At 45.3% G+C, this 20703-nt stretch overlaps 1 protein-coding gene across 5 annotated transcripts in view; it reads left to right on the forward strand.

The window, feature by feature from the left end:
• The first annotated feature begins 14164 nt into the window (after positions 1–14164).
• Positions 14165–20703, forward strand: part of FCRL5 (Fc receptor like 5) — a 33574-nt gene continuing 27035 nt past the window's right edge. For all 5 annotated transcript variants that reach the window (XM_034667378.1, XM_034667375.1, XM_034667379.1 and 2 more), the window contains exon 1: positions 14165–14326. In XM_034667378.1, the coding sequence (XP_034523269.1) occupies positions 14296–14326 (31 nt within the window). In that variant the 5' untranslated portion in view covers positions 14165–14295. The remainder of the gene's footprint in view (positions 14327–20703) is intronic.

Consider the following 20703-nt stretch of genomic DNA (forward strand, 5'->3'; position numbering starts at 1 on the left):
AGCATCCAATGCCACCTACAAAGTATTCGCGCCCCAAATATCAAAACTGAATCCAATCAGGTTTCTAGACCCAGCCACCAGCCTGCAGGGAATACGTGGAACTACAGCACAGCTCCACGAGCAGGCGCCACGGGACTGCAACCCACCAAATCCACACGGTGGAAACATCACAGGACAAATGACCCGGTTTCTTCAACAAACAAATGGGGGAGGGAAGGGGGATGGAGGGAGGGAAGGGGTAGGGAAAACCTACAAACTCAATGAGACGTGACACACATCAACCAAAGGGATGGCCGGCCTTGTTTGGATCCTGACTCAAACCAAGTTAAGAAAAATACCACTTAGGAAATTCTAACGGAAATTTGTACACTAATGTTAAGAAGTTATTGCATGTTTTGGATATAAGTGATACTGTTATAGTTATGTTTTATTTTAAAAATAGAGTATTCATCTTTAAGAACTCATGCTAAGGTATTTGTGGGTTAAATGATACAAGCTTGTTTGAAGTGACCCAGCAGGCACAGGGTGGGTGTGATGACATGGGGTTGGCCGTGTGTGCACCATTTCCGAAGCTGGGTGACAGGTGCATTGTGGGTGGAAGGGGGTTTTGCACTAGTCTCTGTTTTTGTATGTTTTTAGTTTTCCACAATAAAGTACTAAAATATCCATACCCAGACACTGTTGCATTCCGTGACTGCCAGCACCCCGACTCTGGTGGAGACCCCCTCGTCCATCACACGGGGGGGTTCGCTGTCCCCTTGCTGGTGTCTTTCCTCCATACCCCGCCATTCCTAGCATCGTGGTCACGTGCTCAGACCCTTGCAGTGGGTTCTCATCTCCCCTAACATGCCCACAACACTCCACTGACCTCCCTCCTGGCCCTCCCGGACCTCGTCTCCTGTTTCTCTCCCCCTCATCACTGAGCTGCAGACACTGCTCGCACCAGGCAAACGCCCCCCTAGGGCCTGAATGGAGAGCTTTCCTCCCAGATGTCCATCAAGGCCTGGAGGCCTACCCTGAATCACATGTATTTTGGAAACTGTTATTCCCTGTCTTCGGCACTGCTCATCCCCTTATCCACCCCACTTCGCTTTTCCCCCATAGCACGTCACTTCAAAACATACTACAAAATTTACTTATTTATTACACTTCTTGTAACAGAAGGAAAGTTTCATAGAGATGACACCTTCTGTGTTTTCTGCTCACTGATAGAGCCCGAGCACGTACAATTGTGCCTGGTACACAGTAGGTGCTTAATAAATACTTTTTAATGAATAAATGATCTAGTTCATTGGAGAAAATCCTGTCCTCCCTGTGATGGGTGAGATCGATGTAAACAGTCTACCAGCATGTAGCAAGCTGACCCCGCAGGGGTCTTCCACGCTATCGAAAGCTCAGGTTTGGCCCCCATGTCTGCCAGTGGCCAATCTGGCCTTGGCAAGCCTGTGTTTTATAACCGAGCCCAGACGTCACCTCTGCACCCCTGTCAATGCCACTTCATATGCAGTGCACCCTCGAGCAAACACAGGGGTCTCGGCGGAAGGGGCGGACTGACACGCAGCCCCGGTGGGTTAGAGACCCCCGTCCGCAGCAAGGCCTGGACAGCTCTCACACAGGACACAAATGGTCTCCTACTCTGGGCCCGTTCACACAGGCCCACCCACACAGCTTGCCCCTAATCATCCCGTTGTGTTCTTTCCCGACCTGCAACCACATGGCCCCTGCTCACGGGTTAGAGCAGACTGGCCTCTGGGTGAGTCGTCTTGCAGGCAACGCGGGCTGAGGGGTGTGCGGCCAGAAGCCCTACGGCCCGCAGAGCTTTTCTTCACCCTCCTTTCAGGATGCACCCCTCCCGCGGATGCTGGTAGATTTAAACCACGAGAGGCTCCTTTGTCGACCAGCCACAGGGAGCTCGTCGCCAGGCCACTGCTGCTGGCTGAGAGCAGCGTGGGACAGCGGGGCAGGTGCCAGACCACCCGGACACCGCGTCTGCCTGCTCGTGGAATCGGCCTGGACACATAGCAGCTCTCGGTCAGCGGGTCAGACGACCTCCAGCCCAGGTCTCTGCTGTGTCACCAACAACCCGGCCTCGTGCGACCCATTTGAGTTTTCTCAAAATAAATGGTAGTTACTTGCAAAGGGCATAGGTTTGCTTCAAAATCCTCAGGTCATTGAGGGCTCTTCCCCACGAAGGCTCGCTGCAGACTTCAGCCAGCATCCCCGTCAGCCACAGCACGTCTGCACCCTTAGGGTACGCTGGGTCATAAAATCCAGGGACATGCTGATTGCACTATAGCCGGAACAGACAAGAGGCGCCTTGCTTGCCCAGGGCCACTCAGACACGCAGCTTTATGGGTTCTCCGGTGATGGAGTCAGAGCAGGGCAGCCCATCGTGACATGCATTGCCTCCCATGTCCAGTGGCCTACCCAGGGTTGGGCTTCTCTCTGAAGAGAACGGGAGTAGCCACCAGCCTGCGTGTGAAAGGACGTGTTCAACATGTGACGGGGGTGGGGGGGACTATTACACTGCGAAACCCAGAAGGGGAGGGATTGCATGTCCCAAGAATTAAAAGAATTTACCAACGTGTAACAGTCCAAACCTGAATATTTTGCCAAGGCTGGGAAACCAGGGAGAGAGAAGATGATTTATCTGGGGCTCAATTAACGGGATTTGGCGCACTTGCCAGGGTCCGGGTTCGCCGCACGGGGACAAGCCTGCACGGTGGTCCTCACTGGCTGCTCTGTTGGTGGGGCAGACTTTACTGTCACTCCGCGGCAGCCGGGGATCCGTGAAGTCTGGGTAGCAGCAACCCCTTGGTGTAACGTAGTGCCAGGATTCGGGATTTATGCAGATGAGGTTGGGGAAGTGGGTTTGTCGTGTTCCCCCCACTCACGTACACACTGACGACATCTCCCAAGAAGGCCCAGAGGACACTGCTTTGCACACACAGCGCGGAAAAATACACGCGAGGACAATCCAAACCTCTCTGAAAAGCGTCCTAGAACAAGGCCCGGGACAGAGGAGAAGATACTGCTTTGGAAGTGGGCTCCCTGACCCCGACAGGTCGCGGAGGCAGAGCCCCAGGAGGGCACGGCTCGTAGGAGAGCAAGCAAGGCCAGAATGGTCATCAGAACCCTGCGACTGACTACGACTTCAGATGACAGGACCGGAGGAGGCAAGCAGGCCCCACCTGTGTCACTGAGAACGTCTGGAACTGGCTTGAATCAGACAAGTGTGTCATGGCCACCCCATCTTTTGTGCTCTTTGCTACATCAGCCAGGGTTCAGCGGCAGACGACAGAATCCATCGCAGCTGATGGATGAGGAGAGGGATTTAATATCAGGCATTAGGGGAAGGCTGCAGAGTGAGCCTCTAAGGCCGAGCAGCTCCCAGACGCAAACCGCCAGCAGGCGGGCAGGAGAGCAGCCCCCCCTCCCCACACGCACACAGCAGACTCACCATCAAGGGGCGTCTGTGGGTACCGGGGAAGCTGCTGTAACCAGGGGAGGGGGGGCGGCTGTGCCACAGATGGGGACAGCCTGCTCGGCACGCAGCCCCCTCTGGTTTCCCTCCATGTTGCATTTCACAGGCCGGGATTTAATTTTCCACATTTGTTCTCCCAAAAACTTCTTTGAGATTCACATTGGCTTTCTCAAACCCTAGCCTAAAAAAAAGAATTTTTTTTGAAGAATTTTGAGTGCTTTTGACGCTTCCTTGCCTTTCCACTTGAGTCCAGGTGGAAAGTTCACCTCGATGATCTCTACGTCCCTTCCAGCTGTGTACCTGGTGACCCCACGGGCCACACCATCGGCCTTCAGTTCACATGAGCTCCATCCCTGTTTCTTGCTTATTATGTTTAATAAAATCTAAAAGGCTGAATGTGAACTGGAGATGAAATATAAAACAGTCCCCAGCCAAATGTCAGTTCAAGAGTTTCAGAAAGAGGAACCCCAAGATAAATATATCGTTTATGTTTATGCAAAAGTGTGTTGGGTCTTCGGACTTCCCAGAGGCATGGAAAAATAACACCTCAAAAATTTACATAAGCTGGAGGGTGGGGGAAGGCCTCCAACTGGTTGGCTTCTGTTATTGTCTGGTTTAAAAAATGAGAGTTTTCATTAGGAAAGGAAGTCAGCTCACCTGCATGGGGCCCTCCTTCCCCGAGAGCACAAGAAGCCAGTGCTCCCCCCGGGGGCTGCTCAGGACCACAGATGAGAGAGCAGGGTGCGGGGCAGGGATGCATACACCTGTCGGGGCCCAGTGAGAAAGGGAAATGCAAGACCCCTCGCTCAAAAGGCAAGGGAACAAAGTGTTGTTCAAAGGTCAGAAATACAAAGCTTCTTCCTTTCTCCCATGGTCTCTGCCTCGATTTGTCATGATGTTTTGCTATTTAATTCTCAGTTGTTCTAAGAAGAGAAAAAATAAAATTTTAAATCATTACCGTGAATCTTATTGTTCATCTTTCTATTTTAACTGCAAACACAAGAGCATTTCCTGCATCTGTGCAACCACTGAAGTTAGACCATTTGCATCTCCTAGCTGATGCACGCATATGCATTTTGTTCTTATGAGAGGGGTGGAAATGCGGGGAAACAATCTGTCGGCATTTTGCATTCATCTCTTCATAAGTGCGCCTGCTGCCCAGGCTCTGTGCCCTTGGGAAGCTGGGAAGGAGGGAGGTCAGGAAGGTGAAGGGCTGCACACAGGCTCCGCCTGCCTTTCTCCTCCATGCCGTTTCCAGCCTGAGAGATAAGCTAACGCAGGGACGCCACGGAAGGAGGCACAAGCAGGTTTCCTTGTGGTTCAAGTCTCTTACTGTGTTCGAAGCCAAGTTCTGGTTGGCTTCTCAGGGACGTTAGTCATCAATGTAATAATACGCTTGCTTTTCTCTCACTCTGGGCTTCGCTGACTCACACACCCTGTGGGCCCACCTGGAGTTGTGTGTTCTGAGGCCCGGGGAATGTGTTTGCGGACGGGCAGTGAGGAAGGCAGGCACACGTGTGGCAGGGATTTCCTCTGCCCACGTGTCGACTCCACAGTCCCATCAGACTTCATTTGCAAAACACAGGTCCAGGGGCGCCTGGGTGGCCAAGTTGGTTAAGCATCTGACTCTTGTTTTCAGCTCAGGTCATGATCTCAGGGTCGTGAGATCCACACTCAGTGAGGAGTCTCCTTCTCTCTCTCCCTCTCTCTCCTTCTCCGCCCCTCCCCACCCCTCTCCCTCTCTTAAAAAATAAAATAATAAAAGTTTTTTAAAAACCACAGGTTCAAAGAGAAAATTATCAGGAATTTCAAGATGGCAGCCAAGTTCAGGGCCTTCCTGAGCGCAGGGCCAAGCGTGACAACGCAGGTCCTCGCCCTCCAGCCCAGCTGCAGTTCGATGCTTCCCGTCGCGAGGCTCTGGTCAGCAGCCAACTCCAACTGGGAACCGACCTCCTGGGATCAAACAGGCCCCAAACAAATTCTAGCTCTTTTTCTAAATTCTTTGTAACTACCTGAACCACCGTGGACTTTATAATTGTGTTTGTCCTGGGGTTAGAAGGCACTGGCTCCTGTGAGCCCCAGGCTGAGAACAGCCTGGTGACACAGCTTCCCTGTAAGCAGAAAGGTCAGAGGTCAGGGTGGCAGGCTCGTGAACTCCCTGCCTTTCGCGCAGCCTCTCCTCCCTGCTGGCGGCACAGACTTTGCAAACATCTGATCCAGTCCTGACGACTAGGCCGCAAGGATAAGTAACACCTCCTTTAAAAATGAGGCAACTGGGGCTCAAACTCTTGGGCTCCAGCTTCGTGTCTGCCCAGCCCGAGCGCTCACAGGCCTCCCACACAGCAGGCTTCCTCCCTGGCCAGCGACCCGAGTTTTCACAGACAAGACAGAAGGGGTGTGCAGACGGCCAAGCTGGGAAAGAAGCACACGGAGAAGAGGGTCTCTGTGCCCAGGTCTCAGGTGAGCCTCACCTGGCACGTCCCCGGCTGCCTGCCTCCATTAGTTTCTCTTAATATAACCAGGCAAATTTGGTAATTAAGGAGAAACAAAAATCCATGTAAACAGACTAATTGAGGGCCTTCATTGAATTAGTGGGAGACGCAGGCTGACTGGAGGACTGGCCACCAGCTGGACGTCTGCAGAGCGTCTGTCCCCAGAGCCCCGTGCCAGGCAGACAAGCGGGGCACGCAGAGAAGGGGCAGCATTCGAGGGTGACGTTGAGGGCTGGTCTAACCTGACCTAGCATCCCCTCTGGACGCGGCCAGGAAGTAGCCACAAGGGTGCGAGTGACCCAAAGGCGTGGGTGGTTTGCCTCCGAGCCCCAGAAAGTCTGAGGGCAGATGGCGGTCGTGTTTCTTTGTTAGTTCTGGCCCTTGGTCTCCTGTATCCAACTCTAGTTGCTGTGGGCGCTGCCCTAAAGGGAATTGTGAAATCCTCCAGGAGACTCTTAACAGACCCTGTCACCCTAGCCAAGAACACTTAAACCACAAAACATGCATTCAGCGAACGTGGATGCTGACGAGGGGGCGAGCCTCGGAAACGCATACCAAGTGAAAGACGGCAGATCGAGGGGAGCACCTAGCATCTGAACCCATGTGCACGGTCAGAAAGGCAAACCTACAGAGAAAGAAAGCAAATGAGTAATGTGCCACCGGTGGTTGTGGGTGGGAATGGAAAGTGCAAACAGGTGCCCAGATTCTATTTGGGGTGGTGGAAATTTTTACAACTTAGATGGTGCTGATAAGACAAGTGAATTGTATCACTGAAAATTATACTTCCGTGGAGTGGTTTAACATACATGTGTCCGCTCCGTGATTTTTCAAAGGCCTTCATTACCACGCGGGAGGGCAGCTTCAGGGGGCAGCAGGCTTCGGTGCAAGCTGGCTGGGTTTTGAACTCACCGAATATAAAGTTTTCACACCAACCCAAGGGCATGGGTGTCGTTGCCTCTGTTTGTAAAGACAAAGCAACCTGGGATCAAGTTTAATAATTTGTTTAAGGTCATGCGGCTGGTAAGTGGCAGAGCCCTGAGTCTCTCCAGGGACAGAGCCGGATCCCTGTCCCCTGTCTGTCCCGACAGAACATTGCCTGTTAGATTTTCCCTCAGGAAAATGAGCTCATAGTACCATTTAAGACATTAAACTCTCCTTTTGTCCAGATTTGTTTTCACTGCAAAGACTTCCTCCTCACCCATGTGCCCTCTCTTCTCACTATGCTCCATGAGACCCTTCCCTGTGGGTCCCATCGTCACCATGCTCCGTGAGACCTTTCCCTGTGGGTTCCTTGACGACGGATGAGCACGTGGGAGCTGCCGCCCCTTCCCCAGACGGACTCACGGAGCCCTGAAAGGATCAGATGACCATGGCTAATCCCCCCTTCCTACTAATTTGTCTCTTGGGTCCTCCACAAGCATTGGGCTTTGATCTGCAGGGTGCTAGAGCAATGGTACGCTTATATATAAATAGTCCGGTGCCTATTTATAAATTCAGAACATGGGGTTTCCGGGTTTCCATTTCCTGCCACCAGGGACTTAGAATAGGCCTTTAATTGCTTTTGAGAATCATTTAACCATAGAAACGGCTGCTTTAGCAATGTTGTATCTAGATCCCTGCTCAGATGTCAATGACCATTGAATCTCTTCCCTGAATTTGCTGGGCCCCTGCTCGGACAGATGTGGGTTCCGGTCCTGGTTCCACCACTTACCGGCTGTGAGACTCTGGGCTCACAAGCTACGTCAACTTAAGGTACTTAATGTCTTTGAGCCTCAGTTTTCCTCCTCTGTAAAATGAGGATAAGAATGCCCTCCCGATAGAACACTGCCTGTCCTATTCTCTGTTCGACATGCTTCAGCGTTGACGCACAGATTCAGTCTGGGGAGACAGCAAAGTAGCCGGTCTGAGGCTGTGTTGCGGTAGGCATGCCACACGGGGTAACTGAGGATGAGGGCTTGTTCAGTTCAGAATAAGAGCTTATCTACCACATTGTACTGACTGAGACCAACCACAGATGACAAGAAGAATGAAAACTTCCATCTTCGATGAAACTTTTGAAAAGTCACATTCCCCGCTCACAAACTCGGAAGAATAGCTCTTAAGCCCAGTGAAATTCAACTTTAAAACCAAACCAAGGGAAGAAAGAAGGTGACCGTGAACACAGACCCCTACACACTGCTCTAGGAAGACCCCCAGCTTCTCCCACAGTTGGTGGCAAAACCGTCAAGGTCCAAAGCTTCAGTACGTGAGCCCTTACTCAAAAGGCAAGATGTGGGGAGTTTGGGGGCTGGGGTGGGATGGGACTGAACAAGGCACCGCACGGACGCAGGAGAGGGTGGGCGGTACCAGCCCTGCAGGTGCCAGCACCATCAGCCGGAGAGCAGGGCGTGCCAGCCCCGACACCCAGAAATGCCGTGAAATACAGGGCTTCACTTCAAGCCAGGAAGCCCTCCTCTCTGCCCCCAGCACAGAGGCCGCGGCGGAGGCGGTGAGGAAATGCTCTGCAGCGACGTGGCTGGGTGGGAGCTGTCTGCTGCCCGGCTGCCAGCCCCGCTCCTTCCCCATGCGGCTCTTCAGCCGGCGCAGCCAGGAGAGCCTGAGCCTGGTTCAGAGACAAGCGGTGCTGGACTGTTACTAGCACGGGGTCCCCGAACGGACAAGGGTAATTCTGGCAAAGAGCACGGCCAGAAGTAGAGCCGTACCACTGAGTCAAAGGGGGGGATCAGATACTGTCTTTGCCACAATATCAAAGGAATTCTTTTAATACCAAACAAATCTAATTCAAGCTAAAAAGAAAAAAAAATTAATTGTACCAAAAGAAGGGTACCATATAATGACAAGGAACACAAGATCGATCATGAATTTCAATCCATCGGATCACATAATTTTACAATGTATAAATCAACCAAAAGGAAGTATTACATGAGAATACGAAAGATCTATGTAATATATTTAATCAGTTGGCTATACTAAATATTTGTAGAACTTTCTTTCCTGAAGATAAAGAATACACACTCCTTTTAGTGGAATGCTTCACAACAGCAGCAGCAAAGACCGTGTTAGATCAGAGGAACTCCCAGTAAATTCCAGAAACTACGATATTACACACCCTATTCTTTGATTAAAATGGAATGATTAACAAACGTTATCAATAGCGAAAAATAGAAAAAGAAAAATCTACCATGTACATATTTGAAAGCTCTAAAAATTCCTGTTTGAAAGAGAAAACCAAAACTGAAATTGTAAACTATCTGGGGCATGCTGTAGTAAAGACTGTATCAGAACTTATAAAATATGGCTAAGCACAGGGGGAAAAAAATCCATAGCCTTGAATATTCATATTGCTAAACAGGAAAAAACTCAAAATAGATAAACATTTTATTGAATAATTTGAAGAAAACAATACCTCTAAGAAAAACAGAAATGAGGGGCACCTGGGTGGCACAGCGGTTAAGCATCTGCCTTCGGCTCAGGGCGTGATCCCAGCGTTGTGGGACCGAGCCCCACATCAGGCTCCTCTGCTATGAGCCTGCTTCTTCCTCTCCCGCTCCCCCTGCTTGTGTTCCCTCTCTCGCTGGCTGTCTCTATCTCTGTCAAATAAATAAATAAAATCTTTAAAAGAAAAAAAAAGAAAAACAGAAATGATAAATTACAAAATAGGAAAAAAAACTGTAATAAATATTAAGAGCTGGTTATTTTGAAATAAAGATACAAATACTAGGAAATAAAAACCAGGAAAAATAAATAAGTAAAAATAAAAGTTGTCCTGAGATAAGGAAGAAAGTCTGAACAGACAGATTATCATGGTAGAAATTTAGACCATTGCCAAGAACAACCTTATAAAAAAAACCCATCAGTTCAAGATAGTTTCACAGTTAGATTTTTGTAACACCGTTGACTATATTCCCTACTGTATTCTAAAAGTTAATTTTTATTTCAAGTTACACACCCAGTATGAGTCGGGACGTCCCACCAAAAGGGAAGGTGACCCGGGTTCCACCACTTCGTACCTGTGCGCTCTGAACGCACGGGCTGTCGGGACACGCACACCTGCTCGTGGCTGTCTCAGCCTGGGAGTAGCAGGGAACCGCCTTCGCTCACAGCCCACCAGACGCATCTACTCCCACGAGGCCCCAGCACTTGGGAGCTGAGAAATGTGGAGCATATGGCTCTTCAGTGAGCAGTAAATGTCTGCCATACAGTACTAGCCAACGATGAAAGACCAAGAGAAGTAAAACATAAAAATTGGAAAGAATAAGGGAAAATTAAAACATATATGCATAAAAAAGCAGAAGCTAAGGCAGACTAAAATTAGTAAGAATACAGATTTGAATGACGTGATTGACAAGCTTGATCTAATTGGAAAAATTAACTTGAAGACAAAGGCATTATTAGGGATACATGAATTATTACTTAATGATAAAAATAATATTCCTAAGGAAGACCTAATAAGCCAATCTCAGTTACCTATTGCTGCATAGAAAACCACCCCAAAACCTTGTGGCTTAAAACAGCAACGGTGCTGTGGTTTGTCCATGCACCTGAATCAGCTACGGTCCCTCAGGTGGCCGCATTCACCTAGGAATGCAGCCGGGTGGGACCCCACGAGATGGCTTCATTCACGCATCCGGTGACGCGTCTGGGGAGGCTGGAGCAGCTGCAATTGGCAGGACTCTCTAGTACGGCACTCAGACGTCGTACGCGGTAGTTCATGGCTCCAAGATAATAAAAACGAGCATTGCCAGACTCTGAAGGGCCAGGCTCCAATGTGCTCAGCTGTACTTCTGCCATGTTCTGTGGGCAAGTCACAGGCCAGCTGGATTCAAGTGTCAAGGACATACAATGAACTTTCTGATGGGAAGAGCAGAATGCACATCCAGCTATGAGGAGAGTTGTCTCTTAGGAGACAGTCCACCCTCCAGCCACAAATATTCACATCCTTCTTATATGAAAAATAGGCCCACCACCTCCAGAGACCCCCCCCCAAAGACTTATGCAATCAGAGTATCAGATTCAGATTCAGAGTCAATCCTCTAAATCAGATTAAAATGTAGACGAGCCCTGAGAACGTAGTTCTCAGGTTGGAAACATCTAGAGAAACCGAGGGTGGCTGGAGGGGGGGTGGGGTAACCGGTGATGGGCATCAAGGAGGGCACTTGAAGTGGTGAGCACTGGGGTTTATGTGCAACTGATGAACCACTAAATTCTACCCCTGAAACTAATAATACAGTATTTGTTAATTAAAATGAATTTAAATTAAACAATTTTAAAAGAAACAGAGAGAGATAAGACAGACATTTAATAGTGATAAGCATGTCAAACCACTAGGAAAAAAATAATAATTCTACATGTATATGCACCCCATAAAACAACTTCAAATTATGAAATGAAAACATGGACAGAAATGAAAGAAGTAGATAGATTCACAATTATAGTGGGAAGCTTTAACATAATTCTTTCGGTAACTGATAGAAAAACAGAAAAAAAATGTAGCTATATACCAACAATAAATATTTAGAAAAAACTCTTAATATAAATGTCACAATGACATCAAAAGTACATACCAAATATTTAGGAATAAGCCTAACGAAAGATGTAACTTCTACAAGAAAGTCACAGAAAACTCTTGAGAGAAGTTCAAGCTGACTATGTAAATGGAGAGATACTCCATGCTTATGCATTGGAAGATTCACTCCATGTTAATTTATATAAATTGACTCACTAAGTTAGAGCAAATCCAAGTATTAAAAATCCAGTGGGTTTTTGGTTTGGTTTTGTTTTTTGAGAAGATAGGAGTAGGAATTCACAAGTTGATTTTTAAATACACAGAAAAATATAAAGTGACCAAAGTAGCCACAGATTTGCTGAGGAAGAACAATATTGCATGACGAACTATTGGATAATAAGACTTACTAAAAAAAACAGTATTAGGGGAGCCTGGGTGGCTCAGCCAGTTAAGAGTCTCCCTTTGGCTCAGGTCATGATCCCGGGGTCCTGGGATCGAGGCCCGAGTCGGGCTCCCTGCTCAGCGGGGAGTCTGCTTCTCCCTCTCTGTTAGTGCGCTCACACTCTCCCTCTTGCTCTTTCTCTCTCTCTCTCTCTCAAAATAAATAAATAAAATCTTCAAAAAAATAAAAATAAAAAGCAACAGTAATTAGAACAGTGTGGTGCTGGCATGAGAACGGCCAGCCGACCGACCGGAAGAGAACAGTTTCCAGAAGCAGATCCATGTGGCTGCTGGTTTTACGACACAGGTCAAATTGCAGGGTGCTGTGGAAAGCCTGGATTTTCAATAAATATGAGAACCGGGCAAAGTGGCCATTTGTAAGTGAATATAAGCCCTTACTTATGCACAAAACTCAAGTCCAATGATACTTAGACAAAATAAAAGTAAAATAAATATTTCTAGACAATGACAGGAGAACAGTTTCAAGAGCTTGTTTCCTGGAAGGGACAGAAAAAGCTCTAACCATAAAGGGAAAGATTGATAAAGGGGGCACAGAGTGGGAGTGGGGGTGCACTGAAGCCCTTATCACAGAGGGAACGGGCCAGCCCTAGACTGGGGAAGACAGGCAGTATGTGTCCGAAAAAGGACCCATACCCAGCTTTAAAAACCCCACAGTACACAATGAGAAAGACTGAAAAACAATAGAAAAATGGGAAAGGATTTGAATAGACATTTTACATTTAAAAAGACTATTAAATTGCCAACTGAAATATGAAAGTTGCTCAGTTGCAAAATTCACCGGGGGCACAACTGAAACAACACTGAGATCATCCCAGCAGAAGGGCTAAAATTTACCAGACTGCGTATAATACCCATATCATCAAGGATTTGAGAGCAACAAGGACTCATGCACCCTGGTTGATGGCGTGTGCCTTAGCACGACCATTTTGGGGTTTTTTGTTTTTTTGGTTTTTTTCGTTTGTTTTTAAAGATTTTATTTATTTATTTATTTGACAGAGAGAGAGAGACAGCCAGCGAAAGAGGGAACACAAGCAAGGGGGGGGGTGGGAGAGGGAGAAGCAGGCTCCCAGCAGAGCAGGGAGCCCGATGTGGGGCTCGATCCCAGGACCCTGGGATCATGACCTGAGCCGAAGGCAGATGTGCAACGGCTGAGCCACCCAGGTGCCCCAGCACAACCATTTTGGAAAATAATTTAGCGGTACCTTCCAAAAATATATGCAAGCCTTATGAGCCACGGATTGCACTCCCAGGCGTGTACCCCGTACAAATGAGTGCACACACTCCAGGAGAACTTTCCAAGAACGTTCAGAGCGGCGCTGTTTGTATCCAAAAGCAAGTAAGGCTCTTTGCTCACACTGAAGTCCCCCCGCTGGACTAAGACGGATTCATCTCCATTAACCCTTATGTCCCCTTCTTGTGTCTGAGCACAGCGGCTGGAGGTAGCGTAGTACACGGATGGTGATGCACATTTGTAGACGTGAAACATCGCCTTGGGAGACTAACGTATGGGCCTTGAGAAAAGGGGTAAGAAACATTTGAAAGGAAGGAACCGGCGTTCCTCATGGTACTCATGTCTTCAGGATCTTTGTTGAGCAGGATGGAAGCTTGACTTAAAAAGTTATAAAAACGATACATATACATAGCATTTTTTTAAAAAATGAAACAGTATAGAAAGACATAACACAAATATTTCTCCTTCCCATCCACAGTTCTTTAAACGTAACTGCTATTTTAGGTATACTTTCCAGGAAAAAAAAAAAGTGTGCTTCTTATCACGTGATGCACACGCGTATCGCACTCTTTACGGGGACCCCCCGGGCCCCCAGCGCATGCATCGCTCTCCTCACGTTTTCCTCTTCCCGTAGCCAGGGTCCCGTTGCCTGCGGATCCGTGCGGGCCGGCCTGGTTCCTAATGGCTGCGGCGCGTACTGTCGTAGAGCCATACCGAACGTGGGGCAACAGTCCCGTATTCGAGAACTTCCACGTGCTTGCAGTGTGGGGGCCGTCGTGAATGCGCTACCATAAACATTCTTTCAGACGATACACGCATACTTTCCCTAAGGTAATTTCTCACCATTCGAAATGTGGGGACAAGGATATGTGCTTTTTTAAAACCCTAGCATTATCTTCTCACTTTGATCACAGGGCAGGAAATTTTGATTAGTAGTTAAAATGGGAACTTCCACTTCCCTTTTTCTAATTCACTAAGGCACCCCGCTCTTTGAAAAAGATATTTCTCAGATGTGCTTCTCGGGGCTACTGAGCGGCGTTCTACTCTAAGAACAAAACCAACCCTGTTACTCCTGAGAAAACCTCTCTTTTGGTTTCAGCCCTGGGCAGGCCAGGTCTTCATGCTGCTGTGGGTGTCAGTGCTGGTCCTGGGTGAGTAGAACTGCTTGATGGGGTCCCCGGGTGGGGCAGGGACAGCCTCTCTCTCCCCCTGGACCCGGCCCTTCTTGGGGCTTGGACATTCTTTCCTGTGTGGGGACATTATATTCTCGGGAGTCACCATCCAGCTCAGGGGCTTCTCCCTGGAGGCTGAAGGAGTGGTCAGAGCGGGGACAAACGTTCAGTCCTACAGAGGAGGAAGCCCAGTGATCACAACAGTTAAGGATCTAGACATTGTTTTTTTACAATAAATATTACTTCAAGAGGTCCAGAAAATGTATGATGTTTGCTTGTTCCTCTTGTCTTATTCACAGAAGACCTTCCTGTTCTCTCTGCGAAGGACATATACTTATTGCTTGTATGACAAGCAGGTCCTGGTCCTGGGCAGGGGAGGGCATGGTCTCTAACACAAAAGATGTCTCCTCCCCCTATACTCAATGTAAACCACAGCAGTGACAGGCAGATAAAGAACACAGGGGAAGGGTGGGACCCAGAGGGGAGGTGGGAAAGGCACGGGGCAGACCTAAGTCACACGACATTCTTTTTCCCCAGGCTTATTCAAGTATAATTGACAAATAAAAATTGTACATATTTAAGATGTAAAAGGTGACATTTTGATGCACATATATTGTTAAAATAAGTACCATGATTGAGCTAATTAACATTTCTGTCTTTTCACTTCACCCTTTTCACTTCACCTTTCGTGTGAGTGTTTGGTAAGAACTCTCAGAATCTACCCTCCTAGCAAATTTCAAGGATATGTTACTACTAACTATAGTGGCCGTGCCGTGTGTTAGGTCTGCAGAACGTGTTTATCTTCTAAATGAAAGCTTGTTTCCTTTGACCAACATCTCCCCAGTCCCCCCACCACCTGGAAAACACCAGTTTATTCTCTGCTTCTGCAAGTTCAAGTTTTTTAGGCCCCACATGAAAGTGAAGTCATGCAGTATCCACCTGGGTCTGGCTAATTTCCCTCAGCGTAGTGTCCTCCGGGTTCATCCACGTTGTCACAACGGCAGAATTTCGTTCTTTTTTGAGGCTGAATAATAGTCCATTGTGTGTCTGTGCCAGGTGTCTTTACCTACCCATTGGTTGGTAGACATTTAGATTGTTTCCATATACTGGCCCGTGTAAGGAATGTGGCAGTGAACACGGGAGTGCAGCTGTCTCTTGAAGATGCTACTATCATTTCCTTTGGATAGATATCCAGAAGCAGGATTGTGGGATTCTATGGTAGTGTTATTTTTAATTGTTTGAGGAAACTTCTTACTGGTTTGCATAATACCTACTCCAAATACATTCCCACCAACAGCACACAGGGTTTCTTTTCTCTGCTTCCTAGACAATACCTGTTATCTTCTTTGTGATAATAATCAATCTGACAGGTGTGAGGTGATGTCTCATGTGGTTTTGATTTGCATTTCCCTGATGATCAGTGATGTTGAGCATCTTTTCATGTATTTATTGGTCATTCGCACATCTTCTATTGAGAATATCCATTCAGGTCCTTATTGTTTTTTAACGAGGCTATTTGTTTTCTTGTTGTTAATTTGGTAGAGTACTTTAGGCATGTTAAATATTAACCCCCCCTTATCAGATAAATGGCTATATTTTCCCCCATTCTGCAAGTTTCCTCTTCGTGCTGTTGATTACTTCCTTTGCTGTGCATAAGCTTTTTATTCTGATGCAATCCCATTTGTCTATTTTTCTTTTGTTCCTGTGCTTTTAGGGTCATACCCAAAAAATCATGTCCAAGACCAATGCCATGAAGCTTTCTACCTATGTTTTCTTCTGGCCATTTTATAGTTCGGGGTCTTATATGTAGGTCATTCATATATTTAAGTTTATTCTTGTACGTGGTGCACTGTAAGGGCCCAGTTTTATTTTTCTTCATGCAGATATTCAGTTTTTCCAGCACATTATACAGAAAAGACTGTTCTTTCCCCCATTGTGTGTTCTTAGCACTCTTGTTGAGGGCCAGTCGACTGTAAATGTGTGGATTTATTTCTGGGCACTTGAGTCTGTCTCATTGCTCTATATGTCTGCTTTGATGCCAGTTTTGGATTACTATACTTTTCTAATATAGTTTGAAGTCAAGAAGTATGATGTCTCCAGTTTCTTTTTTCTTTTTTCTTTTTTTTTTTTTAAAGATTTTTTTATTATTTATTCAACAGAGATAGAGACAGCCAGCGAGAGAGGGAACACAAGCAGCGGGAGAGAGAGAGGAAGAAGCAGGCTCATAGCAGAGGAGCCTGACGTGGGGCTCGATCCCACAATGCCGGGATCACGCCCTGAGCCGAAGGCAGACGCTTAACCGCTGTGCCACCCAGGCGCCCCTCCAGTTTTGTTTTTGTTCTGTATTGCTTTGACTGTCAGGGTCTTTTGCAGCTCCATTTAAATTTTAGGATTTTTTTTTTCTAATTCTGTGAAAAAATGCCATTGGAGTTTTGATAGGGGTTACATTGACTCTATAGATTGCTTTGTCTACTAGGGACGCTTTAACCTATTCATTGTTCCAAGCCATAAACACAGGATGTCTTTAAATTTATTTGTGTTTTCTTTAATTTCTTTCAATGTTTCGTAGTTTTCAGTAAAAGATTGTTCACTTCCTTGGTTAAATTTATTCCTAAATATTTTATTCTTGTTGATGCTGTTGTAAGCAGGATTGTTTCCCTGTTTCCTTTTTCAAATAGTTTCTTGCTAGTGTATGGAAACATAACTCATTTTTGTACATTGATTGTATGTCCTTCAACTGTACTGAATGTGTTTATTAGTTCCAACGGTTTTTTGTTAGAATCGTTAGGGTTTTCTATATATAAGATAATCCCATCTGCAAACAGAAAATTTTGCTTCTTCCTTTCTGACTTGGATGTCTTTTATTTCTTTTTCTTGCCTAATAACTCTGGCTAGGACTTCCCGCACTGTATTGAATAGAAGTGGAAAGAGTGAGCATTCTTGCCTTGTTCCTGATCTGAAAGGAAAAGCTGTTAGCTTTTCACTGTTGACTATGATGTTAGTCGCGGATTTGTCATAATGGGAGATAATTCCCTTCTAGACATAATTTGTTGGTATTTTTTTAGCATGAAAATATGTTGAATTTTGTGAAATGCTTTTTATGAATCTATTGAGATGATCCTTAGATTTTTATCCTTCATTCTGTTAACTTAGTGTATCACATTTATTGCCTTGCACAAGTTGGGTCATCCTAGGGATAAATGCCACATGATCCTTTTAATATACTGTTGAATTCAGTTGGCTAACATTTCATTTTAAGATTTTTTAAATCTATGCTTATCAGAGATATTGGCCTGTAATTTTGTTTTCTTGCAGTGTACTTGTTTGGCTAACCGCATAAAGTGTGTTTAGAAGTGTTCTCTCCTCTTCTTTGCTTTGGAAGAGTTCGAGAGGGTTGGAGTTAATTCTTTAAATGTTTGGTGGAATTCACCAGTGAAGTCATCTGATTCAGGGCTTTTCTTTGTTGTTGTTTTTTAAGATTTATTTACTTGAGACAGGGAAAAGGAGAGAGAGAAAGAGAATGTGAGTGGGGGGAGAGGCAAAGGGAGAGGGAGAGAATCTCAAGCAGACACCCCGTTGAGTGAGGAGCCCAGTGAGGGGCTCCATCTCATGACCCTGAGATCATGACCTGAGCAGAAATCAAGAGTCAGATGCTTAACTGACTGAGCCACCGAGGCACCGCCTTCTTTTGGCGGGGGGAGGTTGATTAACAATTAAATCTCCTTACTTGTTATCAGTCTGTTCAGATTTTCTATTTCTTTGTGATCCAGTCTTGGTAGGTTGTATATTTTTAGAAATTTATTGATTTTTTCTAAGTTATTCAATTTATTGATATATACTATTCATTATAGTCTTTGTTTATATTTCTGTGGTGTTGGTTTTAATGCCTCCTTTTTCATTTCCTATTTTATTTCAGTCTTCTTTCATTTTTTTCTTGGTCTATCTAAAGGCTTGTTAAGTTAGTTTACCTTTTTTAAAAATAGTTCTTAATTTTGTTGTTCTATTCTATTGTTTCTTATTTTCTATTGGATTTATTTCCACTCTAATTTTTATTATTTCCCTTCTTCTGCCAACTTTGGGCTTGTTGAGTATAAAGTTAGATTTCTTACTTGGGAGCTTTATCTTTTTCTCAAAGTAGGTGTTAATCACTATTAACTTTTCTCTTAGAATCGCTTTGCTATAGTCCATAAGTTTTACCACATTGTGTTTCCATTTCTGTTTCTCTCAAGATGTTTTCTGATTTCCCTTTCGATTTCTTCTTTGACCCATTGCTTGTTCAGGAGCGTGTTCCTCCACTTCCATTATTTGTGAATTTTCCAGTTTCATCCTGTTAATGATTTCTAGTTCCATACCATTATGGTCAGAAAGCTCAATCTTCTTAAATTTGGGACTTGTTTTGTGACCTAACAGATAGTGTATGCTGGAGAATGTTTCATGTTCACTTGAGAAGAATGTGTATTCTGCTACTGTAGGATAGAATGTTCTGTATATTTCCATTAGGTTTCCATTTCGGTATGTAGACACTCTTTGGTCTAGAGTGTTGTACAAGCCTGCCATTTCTTTATTGATTTTCTGTCTGAATGATGTATCCACTGTTGAAGTGGGTTATTAAAGTCCTCTGCTATTATTGTATTGTTACTTATTTCTTATTTCAGTTCTGCTATTTGTTTCATGTATTTAGGTTCTTTCATATAAGGTGCGTGTATATTTGTGATTATAGATCCTCTTTGAATTGTCCATTTATCATTGAATAATAACTTTCTTTGTCTCTTGTTAACATTTTTTACTTAAAATCTATTTTGTCTGATAAAAGTAGGGTCACTCTTGCTCTCTTTAGGTTACCACATGCCTGGAATATATTTTCCATCCTTTTACTTTGAGGCTGTGTGTGCCCTTAAATCTAAAATGAAACTCTTGCAGGCAGCATATGGTTGTATTATTTTTATTCATTCAGTTATTCTGTGTTTTTTATTGGAAAATTTAATCCTTTTAAATTAAAAGTAGCTATTTATAGGTAAGGACTACAATTGCCATTTTTTTAAAATTGTTTTCTGACTATTTTGCAGTTCCTTTTTTTCCCCCTTTCCTCCTCTCCTATTGTCTTCCTTTGTGATTTGATGATTTTTTGTAGTGGTGTGCTTTGATTGCTCTCTTTTTATCTGTTGTGTATATGCTATAGTTTTTTCCCCCCTTTGTGATTACCATGAGGCTTATATAAAACATCTTATGGTTATAACAGTCAATTTGAGCTAAGAAATTTATTTCAATCGTGTATAAAAACTCTACACTTTTACTTCTCCCTCCCCACAATTTGTTATTAATGTCAAAATTTATATATTTTTATATTGTATATACATTAACAAATTATTGTAGCTATAGTTATTTTCAATGGTTTTGTCTTTTTTTAACTTACACAACTGTTAAAAGTGATTATAGACCACCGTACAGTACTCTATGGTCTGTGTCCCCCAAAATTCATGTTAAAATTCTGACCTTTCAGGGGGCATAGTAGAAGATGGTGGGATTTGGGGAGGTGATTAAGTCTTCAGGGAAAGCCCTCATCAATAAGATTAGTACCCTTATAAAAGGAGCCAAAGAGAGGTCTCCCATCCCTCTGCCCTGTTACATGAGAAGGTGGCCGTCTGTGATGAAGTGAGCCCTCACCATGAAGGAATCTGCTGGTGCCGTAATATTGGACTTTCCAGCCTCCAGAACCATGAGGAATAAATTTCTGTTGTTTATAAGCCACTCGCTGTGGTGTTTTTGTCATAGCAGACTGAATGGACTAAGATACTCTATTTAGAGTATTCTGACTCTGACGATACATTTACCTTCACGGGGGAGTTTTATGCTTCTGTGCGTTTTAGTGTTCCTAATTAGTGTCTTTTCATTGGTGTTCTTGAAGACCCCCTTTTTGTTTTTCTTGTAAGGCAGGTCTAATGGTGCTTAACTCCCCCGGCTTTTGTTTGTCTTGGAAAGTCTTTATCTCTCCTTCATTTTTGAAGGAGGATTTTGACAATAGGATCTAGAGGCAAGACCATGGACAAATTGGACTCGAGTTGAGTCCACAGAAAGACGAGGCAGCTCTAGGTCTGCAGGTGGCCTCCTAGTTAGTGAGTCTTCTAACCGGGCATGTGCCTGCCTTTTCAAGGTGATCCTCCTTGGTCTTGGGCTCCAGTGGGATTTTGCAATCTCCTACCTGGGTCTTAAAGCTCCCCACTTTTATCTCTGGCTAACTGCCAAATACGTGTTTCTGTGGGAGACACAGGCTGGAGACCTCCTGTTCCATCATCTTGCTCCTGTCATTTCTGGTACTTGACATTCTAACTGCACCTGTGGGTGTGTTTCAGTTTCTA

The sequence above is a fragment of the Ailuropoda melanoleuca genome, chromosome 8 (genome assembly GCF_002007445.2).
Source record: "Ailuropoda melanoleuca isolate Jingjing chromosome 8, ASM200744v2, whole genome shotgun sequence".
NCBI classification, from domain to species: domain Eukaryota; kingdom Metazoa; phylum Chordata; class Mammalia; order Carnivora; family Ursidae; genus Ailuropoda; species Ailuropoda melanoleuca.